Genomic DNA, 16,125 nt, shown 5'->3' with positions numbered 1-16,125 from the left:
CCTACGCCTCATCGACTTCGCCGCCTCCAAGAACATGGCCATTCGTAGCATCTTCTTCCAGAACAGCCTCCCATATCGTTACACCTGGAGATCACCACAACAAAACGAATCTCAAATCGACCACATTCTGATTGATGGACGGCACTTATCCGACATTATCGACGTCAGGACCTATCGTGGCCCCAGCCGACGCCAACCACATATCGTAAATCATTGTATGGAAAAAATCGTATATCTTCATATAATGAATCAGAATTGTATAATAATATGTATATTTGTTGACAATGATTGCGTAAAATCGCATTTTAAGCCAAATGAAATTACAATTTCAATTTCGTTTCATATAGTCTCCGATCATAAAAGGTGCTAGATACTATCGGTAGGATCGCACAGAATCGGACGGAATCGTAAATAATCATACGTTTTGAGTGTTGCGCTTCAAGTTCGGTAGCGTCGTATATGTGATTTCCTTTAATCGTGAAAATTGTCGCTTTACATCGTATATAAATCTGCTAAATCGATCTGTCTTCCTAGAGGTATTATCAAAATCGGTGCAATCGTATACAACGATAATAATATGTAGTGTATATTGATAGTTTTTGTCATACTTGCGTCGTATACGAAGTGAACGAAATCGTAGAAATTGTACATTCATTTTTACAGTCGCATATAATTGTTACTGCACTTTAAATAGTCGAATTTCAATCTCGGAAATCGTAAATGGTTTTGTTTACATATGTGTATGATGGAGGAGAGGAAAACTTTTGATTTATCACAAATTTGTTTTTTTTTTGTTGTTGACACATGCCAACTATGGTAGCAATAATTTCAACCAAATATTTAGGTTTTCATACTATTTACATACACACGATGAAGGGAAACTTCATTCTTACTATGCACTCTAGTCGCCGTCCACATATTACGTAACGCTCTAAGGAGAGGGGGGAGTATGGCCAAGCGTTACGGTCCATACAAAATTTTTAAGATATTCATACAAAAAAGCGCTACGGAGGGGGGAGGGGGGTTCAAAATCGTCGATTTTAGTGTTACGTAATAAATGTATGCTGCGCTACGGTTTCGAAACAAGGTTATGATGCCAAATTGCAATGAAATGCAGTGCGTAGTTTCATTTACTTATAGCTGGATCGAGACGCAAAAAAGATCCTATTCCAGGACTCGAACCATGAATCTTCGAATCGATAATCTCATGCTCATTCATCTGCACCAATTTGAAACTGACGCAGATGAGACAAAGAAGTGTAATGACGTCTTAATCATGGGTAACTTTGTTTTATTTTGTGCTGGCAACTCTGTACAATTTTTAGTATCAACGTGGCAAACTTTTGATAATTAGTCATTGAAAATGAATTCCTAGACTAAAATGTTGTATGGACGAAATATTCGTAACATATAGGAGCAATAGCTAGCTGTATTAGTTACGTAAAATAATGCAAAATTATGCGACTTTTACATCAAAAACCGTAAAAATATTGCGTTTTTTCGTGATTTTTTAACGAAAATTGTTGAATAACTTTGAAATACGCAATTTACACACCGTAGTGTCTTCGGCAAAGTTGTAGAGTATTGTTCTAACTATATTTCTCGGTATTTTCGGTACAACTTTCTGGATATTGGAGTACATTTTCGTGAAAATGCTCGGAAAAACTCAAAATCGATTCGATGCATCTCTAAACCTTTATTAATTTGGCTCATTTTTGGACTGAAGCCTTGTTTTTGCATGTGGATTGATGATTTGATGTGACACAGGTAGGTCAAAAAAAGTGAACAGGTCTAGTATATAGTAAAAAGTGAGCATTGAAAATTGAAAAATTGGAAGTTTGAATCAGTGTGAAAAGAGAAGTGGGAAATGAGGCAAAGAGTCAAAAATGAGAAGCTAGCAGTAAGGGATGATAATTAGAAAATGAAGATCGAAGAGTGTGAAGCAGTGAGGGGAGAAAAGCGAGCAATGAGGAGTTAGGAGTGTTTTCGGTGATGCCTACTGGGTCTCTTGTAGTACTACTGGGGTGTTTTCTGATTACTCAAGGGGATCCTGTTGTGATCCTTCCAAGAATGATTCTGGAATTACATCTCGGAGGATTCCTCAAAGTTATCTTATGATTCGCAGAGAAGGGTTTCCGTGGAAACACCTCAAGGAGTTTTTTTTTTTGTTTGTTTCCCTCACTTTATCTCGTGGGATTTCTCTATGCTATCTCTCGGAATTACTTTTACGATTCCACAATAAGTACTTTCTGGGTTCCGGAATACTAACGGTTGTCCCAAATGTGATCTAAGCTCATTTTTTTTGCTGTTCATCAGGTACACCAAAAATCCAAGGTTTAATATGTCGCTTGCATGGTTTTGCTTCATTTTCATATCTGACCCCTTCCTGTGGTACCGGTCCGGAACACATAAACGGTGTTCAGCCCGTTGCGATCTAAATAAGCATAAATTTATTTTTTACCAGTAGATCCATAAACCATAACTTATGATTAAAAACTGGAAGAAAAAAAATCCTCTGAAATCAGCACCCATATATTATATATCTTTTTTGGCCAGGGTGCTTCTGTTTTGGTTACTCCCATAAGAAATACAAGTGATTGACCAAAATAGAAACCAAATTTGAGAATATGGCCAAAACTGCGGCAATGCTTCTATTTTGGCCAGCGTCACTTTTAATACAAAAATCAAGTATAAGCTTGATTTTTGCATTTTTCCAACAAAATATAGATTGAAACCTTTCATTTGGCACATTGGTAGTTTTCATAGGATTATTAGTTATTTTTGTAAAAAAAAAACATTTTCCTTAGACTGGTTAAAACCGGTGCCCGTACCCTACAACCTTTCCAGTACACCTAGTGTACGAGAAAGGCAAAGCATGTTTAATTTCGCTTGATTTAAGAAGTTCTGAAGTATTATTTGGAATTCTTCTATTAGCTTGACCAGATCTTTACCGTACGGCAAATCCTCCAGAAATGCCGTGAATACCAGGTCCCAACGCACCACCTGTTCATCGACTTCAAAGCGGCATACGACAGTATCGACCGCGCAGGGCTATGGAGAATCATGGACGAAAACGACTTTCCTGGGAAGCTGACTAGACTGATTAAAGCAACGATGGACGGTGTTCAAAACTGCGTAAGGGTTTCGGGTGAACTATCCAGTTCATTCAAATCTCGCCGGGGACTGCGACAAGGTGATGGACTCCCATGCCTACTCTTCAACATCGCTCTGGAAGGTGTGATGTGATGAGCCGGGCTCAACAGCCGGGGCACGATTTTCACAAAATCCGGTCAATTTGTGTGCTTTGCGGACGACATGGACATTATTGCAAGAACATTTTTAACGGTGGCAGAACTGTACACCCGCCTGAAATGCGAAGCAGCAAAGGTCGGACTGGTGGTGAATGCCTCAAAAACAAAGTACATGCTGGTAGGCGGAACCGAAAACGACCGGATCCGCCTGGGTAGTAATGTTACGATAGACGGGGATACTTTCGAGGTGGTGGAGGAATTCGTCTACCTCGGATCCTTACTGACGACTGACAACAACGTGAGCCGTGAAATTCGAAGGCGCATCATCAGCGGAAGTCGGGCCTACTGGGCTCCAGAAGAAACTGCGGTTGAGAAAGATTCACCCACGCACCAAATGCACCATGTACAAAACGCTAATAAGACCGGTGATCCTCTACGGGCACGAGACATGGACCATGCTCGAGGAGGACCTACAAGCACTCGGAGTTTTCGAGCGACGTGAGCTAAGAACGATCTTCGGCGGTGTGCAGGAGAACGGTGTGTGGCGGAGAAGGATGAACCACGAGCTCGATGCACTTTACGGCGAACCCAGCATCCAGAAGGTGGCCAAAGCCGGAAGGATACGGTGGGCGGGGCATGTTGCAAGAATGCCGGACAACAACCCTGCAAAGCTGGTGTTTGCAACTGATCCGGCTGGCACAAGAAGGCGTGGAGCGCAGAGAGCACGATGGGCGGACCAGGTGGAGCGTGACTTGGCGAGCATTGGGCGCGACCGAGGATGGAGAGCGGCAGCCACAAACCGAGTATTGTGGCATACTATTGTTGATTATGTCTTGTCTTAATGATGTTGAACAAATAAATGTATGTTTGTATTAGTCTGATTTCTGTGAAAGATTTTTTCTTTGATTACTTTGGGTAATCTTGTATGATATATTTATCTAATATCTTATAATTATTCTAGATGTTCTTTGTTTTGGATTCCTCGGGAGGTTCTTTTTGAGATTCCTCCTGAAATTTCTCCAAGCGTGCTCTTAAACTAGTCTTAACAATCTAATAGCATTTTTGATCAATAATTTTATTTTTACCTTCGAAAAAATACAACTGTAGCTTCCAGGGCTTCTCCATAAGCTTCTTTGGGATTTTCATTAGAAGTTATATCAGGAACTACCCCTAGAGTTTCTTCTAAGATTTCTGCGGGAATCGCTTCACTAATTTGTTCAGGTGCTTCTAACGGCATTTTGCTATGTAATCTCTTGAATTATAGAACCCAGAAGGATTCCATCTATGATTCCTCTAATAGTGTTTCATGAATTCCTTTTTCTAAGTTTTAGATACCTAAATGAGTTACTGAACCCAGTTGTTGCGTTCTCCCTGGAGTTTTTACGGGCGTAAATCCTCTTGTTGTGTTGTTCTGTGAATTCCAAGGAGCCTGTAAAAATGTTAGCTCCTTGCAGCTGTAACATTTATAGATTCACTGACTATATCTGATCTGGAGGTAAGTGCTGGAGTTACAATTACGGAGCGGACAATCTAGCTCAAACTTAAACCCAAGCTATGCGGCATTTGATTGGCTATGTGGAAACATATGAACCTTCCATCGTGAAAGACCCGATCGTTTCAGCAGTTTCCGAGTTTAAAAAATAAATAAAACGTTAGTTGGATAAATGAAACTGCATCACACAGATATTGCATGACCGTGCTTTAAGCGTGCATTCATTTATTTGAACTCCATAATACAAAACTTTCATTTTGGACAAATTCTAATGCTAATACCTGCTAATACTATTTATTTTCACAGTGCTGTTTTACTGCCGTGGATTGCAAGTCAGTTGTGTGTGTAGAGAAAGTAGTCATTTTCTCTAAAGTTATCAACATATGCATGTATGAGATGGTCGGCGTTAAGTCAGAGAGGACCATGTGTCTTTTAGCCAGAGATGTCCATATCCTCAGTGAGGGAAAGAGAAATAGAAAATACACCACTCACGCTGTGCATCTGAACAGGAGCCCTTCTCTTATATGTGGAGCCACCACTGCGATTCGGATGCGCGCAAGCTTGGTGAGTAGGGTAAACAGGTATAATATGCCCCCCCCCCCCCCCCTAAGCAGAAATGGCAATATATCTGAAACTGGCGCCTTATTCCATCTATTGTTCACTGCAAATCGTTGTTACTAAAGTTAGTGAAGTATTGCATGCGAATTTTGTCTTTGGAGAAGTGGCTATGGAAGCTTTGAAACGTTTTTCGAAAACGTTCCAAAATTTGCCTTTTCAAAACAAACGGGGCAATACGCCCCATCAAAAGAAAAACGTCCAGCCCCGTGATAAAACTGCCCCAGGGAATAATTCCACCACATGCTTATCCTAGGAGGGTCTTTCAACAAGTGTTTAACTGCATAAAAGTTGCAAAGTAACACAAGCGAACAGAACTAGCTTCGTTTACAATGAAGTCAGCTCACAAGAGGTAAAATATTACACCAAAAGCCTCGATTTCAGACTTTTTGATATTTTTATTGCTTTTCTGTACCAATCCACAAACGGACCAGCTTGATGGCAATAATTATTCAATGTTTGAGATTTCTAATCGATCACGCATGCGAAAAGCGCTTGTATCGCTAGAAAATGAAGAGGGGCGTTTTGCCCCGGTGGGGCGCATTATACCCTTTTACCCTAGAAATAAATCTCTTAGCTCCCTGAGCACTAGGCCACACAACAGTGCGGCGAGAGCGATTTAAAATTCTCTTCGGTGAAAGTGTAAAAAATCACCCGGGCGCGCGCTCCAGTGAGGTTTTTGCGCCAGAGTGCGCGCTGCGGTGAAACACCGGAGAGTTCTCGCCCCGGCGACACCATGGTGATAATTCGGTGACTGCTGGGTGAAAACACGGGAGAGCGCCGGAGAGCGATGCGCGCGATAGAGTGAGCCACACTCGTTCCAAGCACCCTTAAATGAAACAACACAGCGCACGAGTAACTTTCACGCAGCGAGCGAAAAGACAAAAGAATTTTCACGCAGATTTGTGTAACACCGGATCAGCACAGTTTTTGTGTTGATCCGGTGTTACACAAATCTGCGTGAAAATTCTTTTGTCTTTTCGGTCGCTGCGTGAAAGTTACTCGTTGCTCTGTGTACATCGAGTTCTGCGTGAGGCGGACGAGCAAGAGCACGCACTAGCGCTTGGTCTACCTACCACCCAAAACAAGAGAAACTGGCTTCTTGATGTGGTGAAAAATGTTCCTATCCCCAGTGTGGTCGATAAACTGACGCCGCAGTGAATCGCTACGGTGAAATGCCATCTCTGCTTTTAGCTAATTACTAGAAAAACGACTTTAAAGTTTACAACTGTATAAGTTTGGGGTTTTTTAACAAACGTTCTTCAGTTTTTGCCATAAGTCTTAATAACTATTCATCGAAGCATCGCTCTGCATTGATCGCGAAAAAACGTAAAATAAAGCTTGAAACCGAGAAATTGATTGTACTTAGTCCACTGTGACTGAACGATTTGAGGAAAATCTACAATCAACTACAGTTCGCACTCAAGTTTTTACATATATGATGAAAAAATAATGCACAAGTAGGACAACAGTTAATAGGAATGGTGTATAATAGGAGCAGGAAGTTTGAATTTTGATATTTCTGTTATTACACTGATGATTACCATTTTCAATTTTTATGTTCAGTCAGAGTGGACCAAGCACAACAGTTCATTATCACGAAGGGTAGTCAATTATTGAGCTATTTATAAATTCTTTACTTGAACATTCAATAGTCAACAACTTTTGAACGTATTTCCATAGTTCGGTACGTTTTTGAAATATTGTAGTTACATAGTTCATAATAATTTATTCAGAGGACTGGCGTTTTACAAAAATTCGTTCAGACAGGATGAACCAAGTACGCGATTATTAAATAACCGGTGAAATCAATTTCTTCATGAAACGGGTAATGGTACATTTGAATATGATGCCCATCAGCTACTAAACAAACATATTTTGATTTGGAAAGGATGACGAAGAATAAGGTAATTTCAATTATTTTTCTTAGAGACACATAGTCCACTCTGTCTGCACGCGAAATGTCACAATATGCTTCAATACGATGATCTGTAAAATACGATATTTACCAATATAAAATGAGTTTTTACGTGCTTTCTTGATCAATAATCATTAGAAAATGCGTTGGGGAGTCATACGATTTGGAAACGTATTATATTTTGATGATAAAACTATTTTGATTATTGGATTTTAACCAATCCATATTTTTTTTTTAATTCTCTTGACATCAAGCACTTGGTCCATTCTGACTGCACAGTATTATCGATTTTCGCAGTTCAATCAAAAGAAAACTGTGCTATAACTCTCGTTAATTGTAACATTAAGAAAATCGGGTTAATGTTCCAAGTAGCCAAAGTAATTCTTAACCAAATGCCTTTAAAATCTAATTTTCGTCAGTTTTGTTACTTGGTACTCTCTGGCTACGCCGACCAGATAACATGATGAACAAATTTAAACTATTTTACATATCCCGTTAAAATTTTACCGTAATGAAGCACAGAGACCAGACGTTCATCTTAGTTCTCGTTGTGTAAAACTTTGAAACGGTCATACTTGAGAATGTCATTATGCTTTCGTTGCGTGGTGCTAGCGTCCCAGCACTAGCATTACAGTACCATGTTCTCATTTTTGGTTCTCGGATTCACCCTTATTTTGGTATTTTAGCGCTAACGCCGCTTTGTGTATGTAACGATGCGATGGTTTGAACTTAAGCTTTACTTTCAGTGTAGGTAAGTACCGGAGTTGATGGGGGCACTGCTACGTCAGACAGCGAGGGAAACAGGATCATTGGACGAGAGACACTGGAGCAGGTCAGACGCTACGCTCGGTTAAAGCTCGGACGGTCGAGAAAACGGACAATTTACAATGGCTTCGAGGATGTTAATTGGTAAGAATTGCGTGCAAAAAGAAGGGACAGTTTTAATAAATTATAGCAGCTAAATGGAAAACGAATATTTCAACGTTGATGGCAGAATGGGCATCCATCGGGTTGGCACGATAGTGCAAACATGGCGGATGTTGAAAAGTGTGGTGCGGAGTAAAAAGAAGGAATCCATTGTTTCACCTAGTTGATTTTTACAAACGTTCAGCGATACGGTGGAGGCTTCGTGCCGAAGGGGAGGTTTTGTGTTGAAACGAGAGGCTTCGTGCCGAAAGAGGCTACGTGCCGAAAGAGGCTACGTGCCGGAAGAGGCTTCGTACCGAAAAGAGGTTTGTGTCGGAAAAAGGCTTCGTGCTGAAATAGATAGCTCCGTGCTGCACTAGAAAGCTTCGTGCTGGAATGAAAATAAATGTAACGTAGTACTAGAATCTAAACTGGAATGAACATAGTTTGGAAAAATTGTTTTTTTTTCGTGTTTGTATTTATATGAAAAAAAGCTTCGTGCTTCAGTGTTTACTATACCAAAACAAATAGTATTTTTCATTGATACAACAAGGATCGGTAATGTCTATCTTGATAGCTCTAAAATATTTGTTTTTTTTTCTTCTCATATAGATGCGGCAGCAATGCCACCGTTCAAAGCGGGAGATGATCCGAGAAACAACTGGATAAAATGGAAAAAAGCTCTGGAGCGATTCTTGCGCGTTAACAAGGTTGAAGCTGACGAAGAAAAATATGATTTACTGCTTGTTTTGGGGGCGATTGAGCTACAATCGTTTTACGATAAAATCACGAAATGGGAGTGCCGCCAACCGACATCTGATACTGGTGATGAGTTTGTGGTTTTGCAGTATGAGTCGGCCATAGCGTCACTGGACGCGTATTTCGCACCACAACTCAACAAACGATTTGAGCGTCATCTTTTTCGTGCTATGAAGCAGGAGAGCCAGGAACCCTTTGAGGAATTCGTGTTCCGCCTCAAAGATCAGGCAAACCGATGTCAATTTAGTGACGTGGACGATGCGATCGTGGACCAGATCATAGAAGGCTGCATCTCACCGGAGCTGAGGAAAAAGTTGTTGACTGAAGATCTCAACTTGCACGAAACAACCGTCCTGGGCAAAACTCTGGAGGAAGTTCAAAAGCAGACAAAAGAATACGCGAAACCGTCGACATCTGGATTGTCTAGCCTGGAAGGAACGGTACAGAAGATCAACGATAAGTTTGCCAGCAAGCAGAGGACATCGATTACAAACACCCGAAAATGCTATAACTGCAACAAAGCCGGCCACGTAGCGAAGGATCTCGATAAATGTCCAGCACGAAATGTAGCTTGTCACTCTTGCGGATGTGTAGGACATTTTGCCGTATGTTGTAGGAAACGAAGATACGAGCCAGGACCTTCCACGATTCCGGAGAAAAAGGCTAGAGTTCACGCTATCGTGTCACCGCAGGATAAACGAGATGGAGTTTTCTTTGTACGTACAGGAGAAGAACTTGACGAGGTTCTGTTGCTTGATCTGGGAGGAGTTCGAGCGAAAATGCTAGTGGACTCCGGATCTCCGGCGAATATAATCAACCCAGAGACCTATACACATCTGAAAGCAAACCGAGCAGCTATGGTGAATGACAGAACACCGCGACAGGAAGAACTGAAGCTGAAACCTTTTGCATCGGATGAGGAAATACGGTTCAGCAGAGTCTTCGAAGTTGAAATAAAGGTTCCGGATGAAGAAAGTGGAATTTGGGCCCATGTTCTAGTAGCTCCAGAAGGCCAAGTTAATCTCCTGAGCAAAGGGACGGCATTTGCGCTGGGAGTTCTTAAGATCGGTTACAAGGTGAATCGCCTAACTGATTCAGCAATCACCTGCACCGACGAATTTCCGAAAATTCCGAACACGATGCTGAAAATCCAGGTCGACAAAACAGTTCATCCCGTAGTTCAACCAGTTCGACGATTTCCGATCGCTATGGAAGCAGATGTGGAGGATGCGATTAACGATTTGGTCAAAAAGAAGATCGTAGAAAGAGCGGAGGGACCTTTGACCTGGGTGTCTCCGTTAGTACCCATCAGAAAGACGGACGGGAAAATTCGGCTGTGCGTGGATATGCGAGCGGCTAATCGGGCGGTCATAAGGGAGAATTATCCCATGCCAAATATTGACAGCGCAATGGCAACGATTACTAAGGTAAGGAATTGATTCTACTTTATTTTCTCGGGTAAAAAAAAAATGATTATGGAAAATTTTGAAACAGGCCGTGAAGATGTCAAAAATTGACCTGGAAGCAGCATATTACCACTTCGAACTACATCCCGAGAGCAGAGATATTACTACGTTTGTAGCAAGAAGTGGTGTCTACCGTTTCCGTCGCCTCATGTTTGGGATAAAATCTGCTCCAGAGTTGTTCCAACGTGAGATGGAATCCGTATTTAGGGGCATCGAGGGTCTAATCGTCTATATGGATGATTTGTTGCTACATGGCGAGACTGAGGAAGCACATGATCGTACTCTGGAGGAAGTGATGAAGCGAATCGCGGAGATGAAACTGAAAATTAATGAGCAGAAATCGGTATTCGGCGTGAGCGAACTTTTTTTCCTGGGATACCACATCTCCGAAGATGGCATTCGACCCACAGGCGATAAAATCCAGGCCATACAAAACTTGCAACCACCAAAATCTGATTCTGACCTAAGATCTCTCTTGGGATTGATCAATTTCCTGGGCAGATTCGTTCCTAATTTGGCAGATTTGACTTTTCACATGCGCCAGCTGCTTGTGAAAGGTACCCCATTCGAATGGAAGGCATCACACGACCAGGAACTCAACAAACTAAAGGAACTTCTGGGAAAGGTGGATTCGTTGGCCTTCTTTGACCCGACAGACGAAACCTTACTGGTTACCGACGCCAGTCCAGTTGGGCTTGGTGCCATACTGATCCAGATTAAGAATGGCTCTCCTAGACCAATATCGTGTGTATCCAAAAGTTTGACAGCATGCGAAAAAAAGTACTGTCAGACTGAAAAAGAGTGTTACGCAATTATTTGGGCTATGGAGAAGTTGTTCATGTACCTCTACGGACTACATTTTACACTCATCACTGATTGTAAGCCCCTGGAGTACCTCTTTAATAGGGCACAATCTAAACCGTCAGCTAGGATTGAGCGCTGGATTCTCAGACTGCAAAGCTTCGACTTCACGGTTAGATACGAACCGGGTGAAAACAATCTAGCTGACTCTCTATCCCGACTTTCGCAGATAGACCATGTTTCAGAGGAAGGCTCGGATGTGATCGCTTGGTTATCGGAAGAAATCAAACCATCGGCGATATCAATTGAAGAAATCGGTAAAGCAACCATTGAAGATGACGAGCTGCAAAGAGTGAAGGAGGCCATTTGCTCAGAGGATTGGGAAGGTGTACCAGCCGAGTATAAGACAGCGACTGTTCGCAGTGAGCTTAGTTTGTATGATGACCTAGTGCTTCGAGGCGACAGGATCGTGATTCCCGGACAATTACGAGCAAAAGTAATTGACATTGCCCACTTGGGACACCAGGGCTCCACTGCAATGAAAGCTCAACTTCGAGCCAAAGTCTGGTTTCCTCAGATGGACAAAGCAGTAGAGTCGACTGTCCGGAACTGTAAGCCCTGCATCATGACATCGATCCCTGATAAGCCGAACCCGCTGTCCCGACGACTTCCGACGGAGCCATGGCAGGACCTCGCCATAGATTTTAAAGAAGGACTGCCGGATGGTTTGTCGTTGCTGGTAGTGGTATGTTATACTTGTCGGTTCGTTCAAGTTGAACCAATGAAACCAGCGACAACACAACGTGTCATTGGAGCATTACTGAGAATGTTCAGTTCTTTTGGAATCCCGCGGTCAATTACGGCAGACAATGGACCGCAATTCAGAGCTGCAGAGTTTTCGAAGTTTTGTAACTGCTACGGGATTCATCTCAACCTATCAACACCATACTGGCCAGAGCAAAATGGTGCTGTGGAGCGCCAAATGAGGAACATTGGAAAAAGGTTGAAGATCAGTGCGATACAAGATACCAACTGGAAGACGGATTTATACGAATACCTCACACTGTACCATGCAACTCCACAGGAGACCACCGGTTTATCTCCTGGACAGATGATGTTTGGTAGAGATATACGGACTCGCATACCTTCGATCTATCAACCACCGAAACTGAGATGGGAAGCAGCAAAGGATAGGGACATGATGATGAAAGAAAACCATCAACGATATGCTAATGAAGAACGTAATACAAAGGAGCATAATCTGAAGAGGGGAGACGTTGTACTGATGCGTGATCTCAATCCGGGAGCCATGCAGCCAAACTTCAGACAGGAAGAGTTTCAGGTAACACAGGTGGATAAGGGAGCAGTCACTGTGAAATCGACGAATACTGGGAAGGTATACTTGCGGAACAGCACACATCTTAAGAAACTTAAGGACGCCTGTTCTGAGGAAGATGCTACGGCACAGCCAAATGACTACAATGGTTCAAACGAGGCTGGCCCACAGGATGATGATAGATATTCAGGAACATCATGTGAGGCTGCCGGACAGGTGGATTCGAATACGGATGACACTGCAGACAAATGTGATCAGCGACCCAAACGTGCCAGCAGACTACCGAATAAGTTTCAGGATTTTGTGATGAATATTGACGAGTAGAAAGGCTAAGGATTGATGTGAGTTACGGAACTTTTAAATAAAGATGTTTGATTTGATAACTCGTTAGAGGGTCGGATTTTCTATCTAAAAATAGGAGGGATGTAACGATGCGATGGTTTGAACTTAAGCTTTACTTTCAGTGTAGGTAAGTACCGGAGTTGATGGGGGCACTGCTACGTCAGACAGCGAGGGAAACAGGATCATTGGACGAGAGACACTGGAGCAGGTCAGACGCTACGCTCGGTTAAAGCTCGGACGGTCGAGAAAACGGACAATTTACAGTGTACTAATCTATTTTAGCGATCAGCATCACCATCGTGTAGTCAAAACGAGTTTATGCGTCAGAGTATCTCCGTAGGTGACTTTGAGCTACGCTTCAACGGTTTACACACGTTTTCAACGATCTTTTGTTAGAGTTTAAATATCTGTGACTGCACGACGGTGGTCGGTGATTTTACGGCTATAAAACTACCGTAGAGTTCGGTACTTTTAAAAATCATGCATGTGCTCATAGAAGAATTAGCAGAGAAACAGGCTCTGGTACCTCAATTTCGATGAAGATGCTGATGACTGACTTGTGATTCACAGCAGTTTAACCGGACGCTAGCTTTCCTCTAAAGTCTATAATTAATCTATTCAACAACCATGGTCATCAACTTATTCAACTCATACGGCACTCCTGGGAACAGATACCCCTGCTCCTCAAGCTGCTTGTAAGTCACCACAATCTCGTCGTAGAATCCCACTTTGGCTGCGGGAATTTGCGACCCTGGATTGGAGAACAACGTCACCGTCACCGTTAGTCCCAAGGCACGACACATTGGAATCCGAGCCCGTAGGAGCTCCGTTCCTACGCCACGACCTCGATACTTGGGCGATACGGATAGACCCCAGGCCGATAGGTAGTTCTCAATGCCATATTTCTCGAAAATGTGTGCCTGTTTTAGCAAACCGATGTACGAGTCACACACCGTTTGAAGAGCCGAGCTTTTGAACTGGAGAAATAAATAAGTGTCACGTATCAAACAAGATTACCAACGTAATAAACCCACCTTCAGCTCCTTGGAATCGGCCTTCGAAACCACCGTCAACATATTCAAACCAACGATCTCGTCCGACCCCTCGCGAAAGCACACCACTGCGACCTGCTGCCGAGCAATGTCTTGCCACATCAGATCGAACTCCTCCAGGGCAACGGGGTCTTTGTACAGGCCCACACTGCCGCACATCGGTTCGTCGCGCAAAAAGTGCTCCTTCATGTGATCGATCGCATCCCGGACGCGATCCTCCGGTAGGTCCTGAACCCGATACTCCACCATCCGATCGCTGTCCACATCTCGGGCCCGGAAACGAATCCAAACGCGGGGCCACTCGAGCTCCGAAGGGCGACTCCAAGAGCTCATCGTTAGGTTTTGCGGCCAAGTGGAGGAGAAACACGATGCAAAAAAATTGTGTACACTCGAACCAGCGAACGATATTAGACTAATGAACGTTCGTGAGGGTTGCGATACTGACTTGCTATGCATGTGATCACCCAGGGTAAGTGTACCAGTAGTGAACATGTGGGGTTTTCTCATTTGGGTACACCTAATCTATATGTCCAACGTGTATGTCGCCATGTTAAAACACTTGAACATCCAAATTTTAAATGGATCAAACAAGAAAACGTGCATGACTGGTACAATAACCCAAACTTAATCGATGTCGTTTGTAAAGGTCTCCAAAACTGCATACAAATAAAAAGGTTCTCAGGCATTCATCTTAGTATAGTCTTTGAGTATGTACATATACCATTAAGCCACAGTATGGGGCAGAGTGATACTAGTAGTTGCTAAGTAACTCAATTCATGCATCATCATCATCGGCTCCAATTTGGCTAATGACTCTTTCGGGTCGTACCTCTACTGGAAGCAGAGAGGCAGATTGACATCACGACATTATTTATTTCTCCAATTGAGGATTTGCACATGGGCAGCCGTAATTCCTACGAGTGATGCATGATTAATAGACCTGGTTAATTTGAAGGGCGTACTTACTGCCTAAACAGCCCATATAGCCATAGCTGGTTCGATTGTCGGTTGGTCCAAGAACTTTTCGCAATGAAAATTATTTTATTTTATTTCACCATCTTCAGCTTATAGCTGTACAGACTGAACAACCTTAAGTTAATTGCCTTATACTATTTTTAAAACTATCTCTACTCTGGTTAAAGTCAAACGTAAAATCTAAACTATTCAGAAGTGTGAAACACTTTTCCAGTGGATTATTCTGCCCATATCCAGTGCGATGAAATGCAGTCCAGAACAACGTACGATGTCGTAGCCTACGCACCGGAGCCAAAAAGTTCGCCTGTTGCAGGAGGTCCGAGCAGTCAACACGACTACTGAGAATATCAAAAGCAAACATCCTTCGCAGATATTCTCGCCGCTGCCGCAATGTTTCGAGTCGTATCAGTTGGCAACGGTGTTCATACGGCGGCAATCTTAGCTGATCGTTTCCTTGACTTTCTTGGGCATAACTTCTGTGAAAGTGCTCATAGAACAGTAGCTGAAAAGCAGGCTTTATGCCAGTGCGGACGCTACGCCAAGAAGAAGTATTCCAACAAACGCTGACAAGAAAATTTCACCACAGTTTAGTGACTCTGAGGTGTATCTTTGAACATACAGAAACTAAATTTTATACATCTGTCTATTTTCGTTGAATGCAAGAGTGACGCATGTGATAGTTACACTGAACGACGCTTCCCAGAATGCCTAACTTCCGGGAATGGTTCCTTGAAAGTTTTCGAAAAAAGAGTTTCTGATATCCTGGATTTCTTCTGGACCAAGGAGCTTATTTTAACCCAGATGTTCCTTTTCACATTCTTTCTGGAATTTCTACGAGATTGTTTCAAGAGTTCCACTCGGAATCGGTTTTCATGTAGGTTTTAACCAAAAGATCTTTTTTTTACATAATCCTTTACTTTGGCTCATGCAAACACCCGAGTCCGTGCTGACTGTAGGGATGCAGAGGTGATCTCGGTCTTTAGTAGCAACAATCAGTACGTTCCTTTCCCTTCCCAACTGACTATAAGGACGTGGCCGGCGCCGTTATCGATCAAGAATGTATGAGCTGCTTAAATTGCACTTTGAGAATAAGTGGAGTGTCCCAACCCTTATTCATTTGGATCTCAGTGCAATTACTACCAGCTCAGATCAATCACGGAGGAGCAACCATTGACATGTATAGTCAGATTTGATCGTGATAATCCTTTACTT

General features: G+C 42.6%; 2 protein-coding genes across 3 annotated transcripts; one reads left to right on the top strand and one right to left on the bottom strand.

Annotated features, from left to right (window-relative positions):
* Positions 1 to 6,303: 6,303 nt before the first annotated feature.
* LOC134285554 (uncharacterized protein K02A2.6-like) lies at positions 6,304 to 13,332 on the top strand. Of its 2 annotated transcripts, none has more exons than XM_062846575.1 (2): positions 6,304 to 8,185; positions 8,795 to 13,332. In XM_062846575.1, the coding sequence occupies exon 2, from the start codon at positions 10,445 to 10,447 to the stop codon at positions 12,866 to 12,868; it is 2,424 nt and encodes an 807-aa protein (XP_062702559.1). In that variant the 5' UTR covers positions 6,304 to 8,185; positions 8,795 to 10,444; the 3' UTR covers positions 12,869 to 13,332. The 2 variants fall into 2 exon arrangements, with proteins under 2 accessions (XP_062702559.1, XP_062702560.1); XM_062846576.1 differs by having other exon boundaries at positions 6,306 to 8,185; positions 8,795 to 10,739.
* Positions 13,333 to 13,472: 140 nt separating this feature from the next.
* On the bottom strand, positions 13,473 to 14,365 carry LOC109411886 (uncharacterized). Its single transcript, XM_019685510.3, has 2 exons — positions 13,921 to 14,365; positions 13,473 to 13,863 (listed from the first exon to the last, which is right to left on the bottom strand). Exons 1-2 carry the CDS (start codon positions 14,269 to 14,271, stop codon positions 13,501 to 13,503), a joined length of 714 nt encoding a protein of 237 aa, XP_019541055.2. The 5' UTR covers positions 14,272 to 14,365; the 3' UTR covers positions 13,473 to 13,500.
* Positions 14,366 to 16,125: the final 1,760 nt, after the last annotated feature.

This window comes from Aedes albopictus, chromosome 1 (genome assembly GCF_035046485.1).
Source record: "Aedes albopictus strain Foshan chromosome 1, AalbF5, whole genome shotgun sequence".
Classification (NCBI taxonomy): Eukaryota; Metazoa; Arthropoda; class Insecta; order Diptera; family Culicidae; genus Aedes; species Aedes albopictus.
Note: the sequence above shows the minus strand (reverse complement) of the source record. Positions and strands in the feature narration are given on the sequence as shown.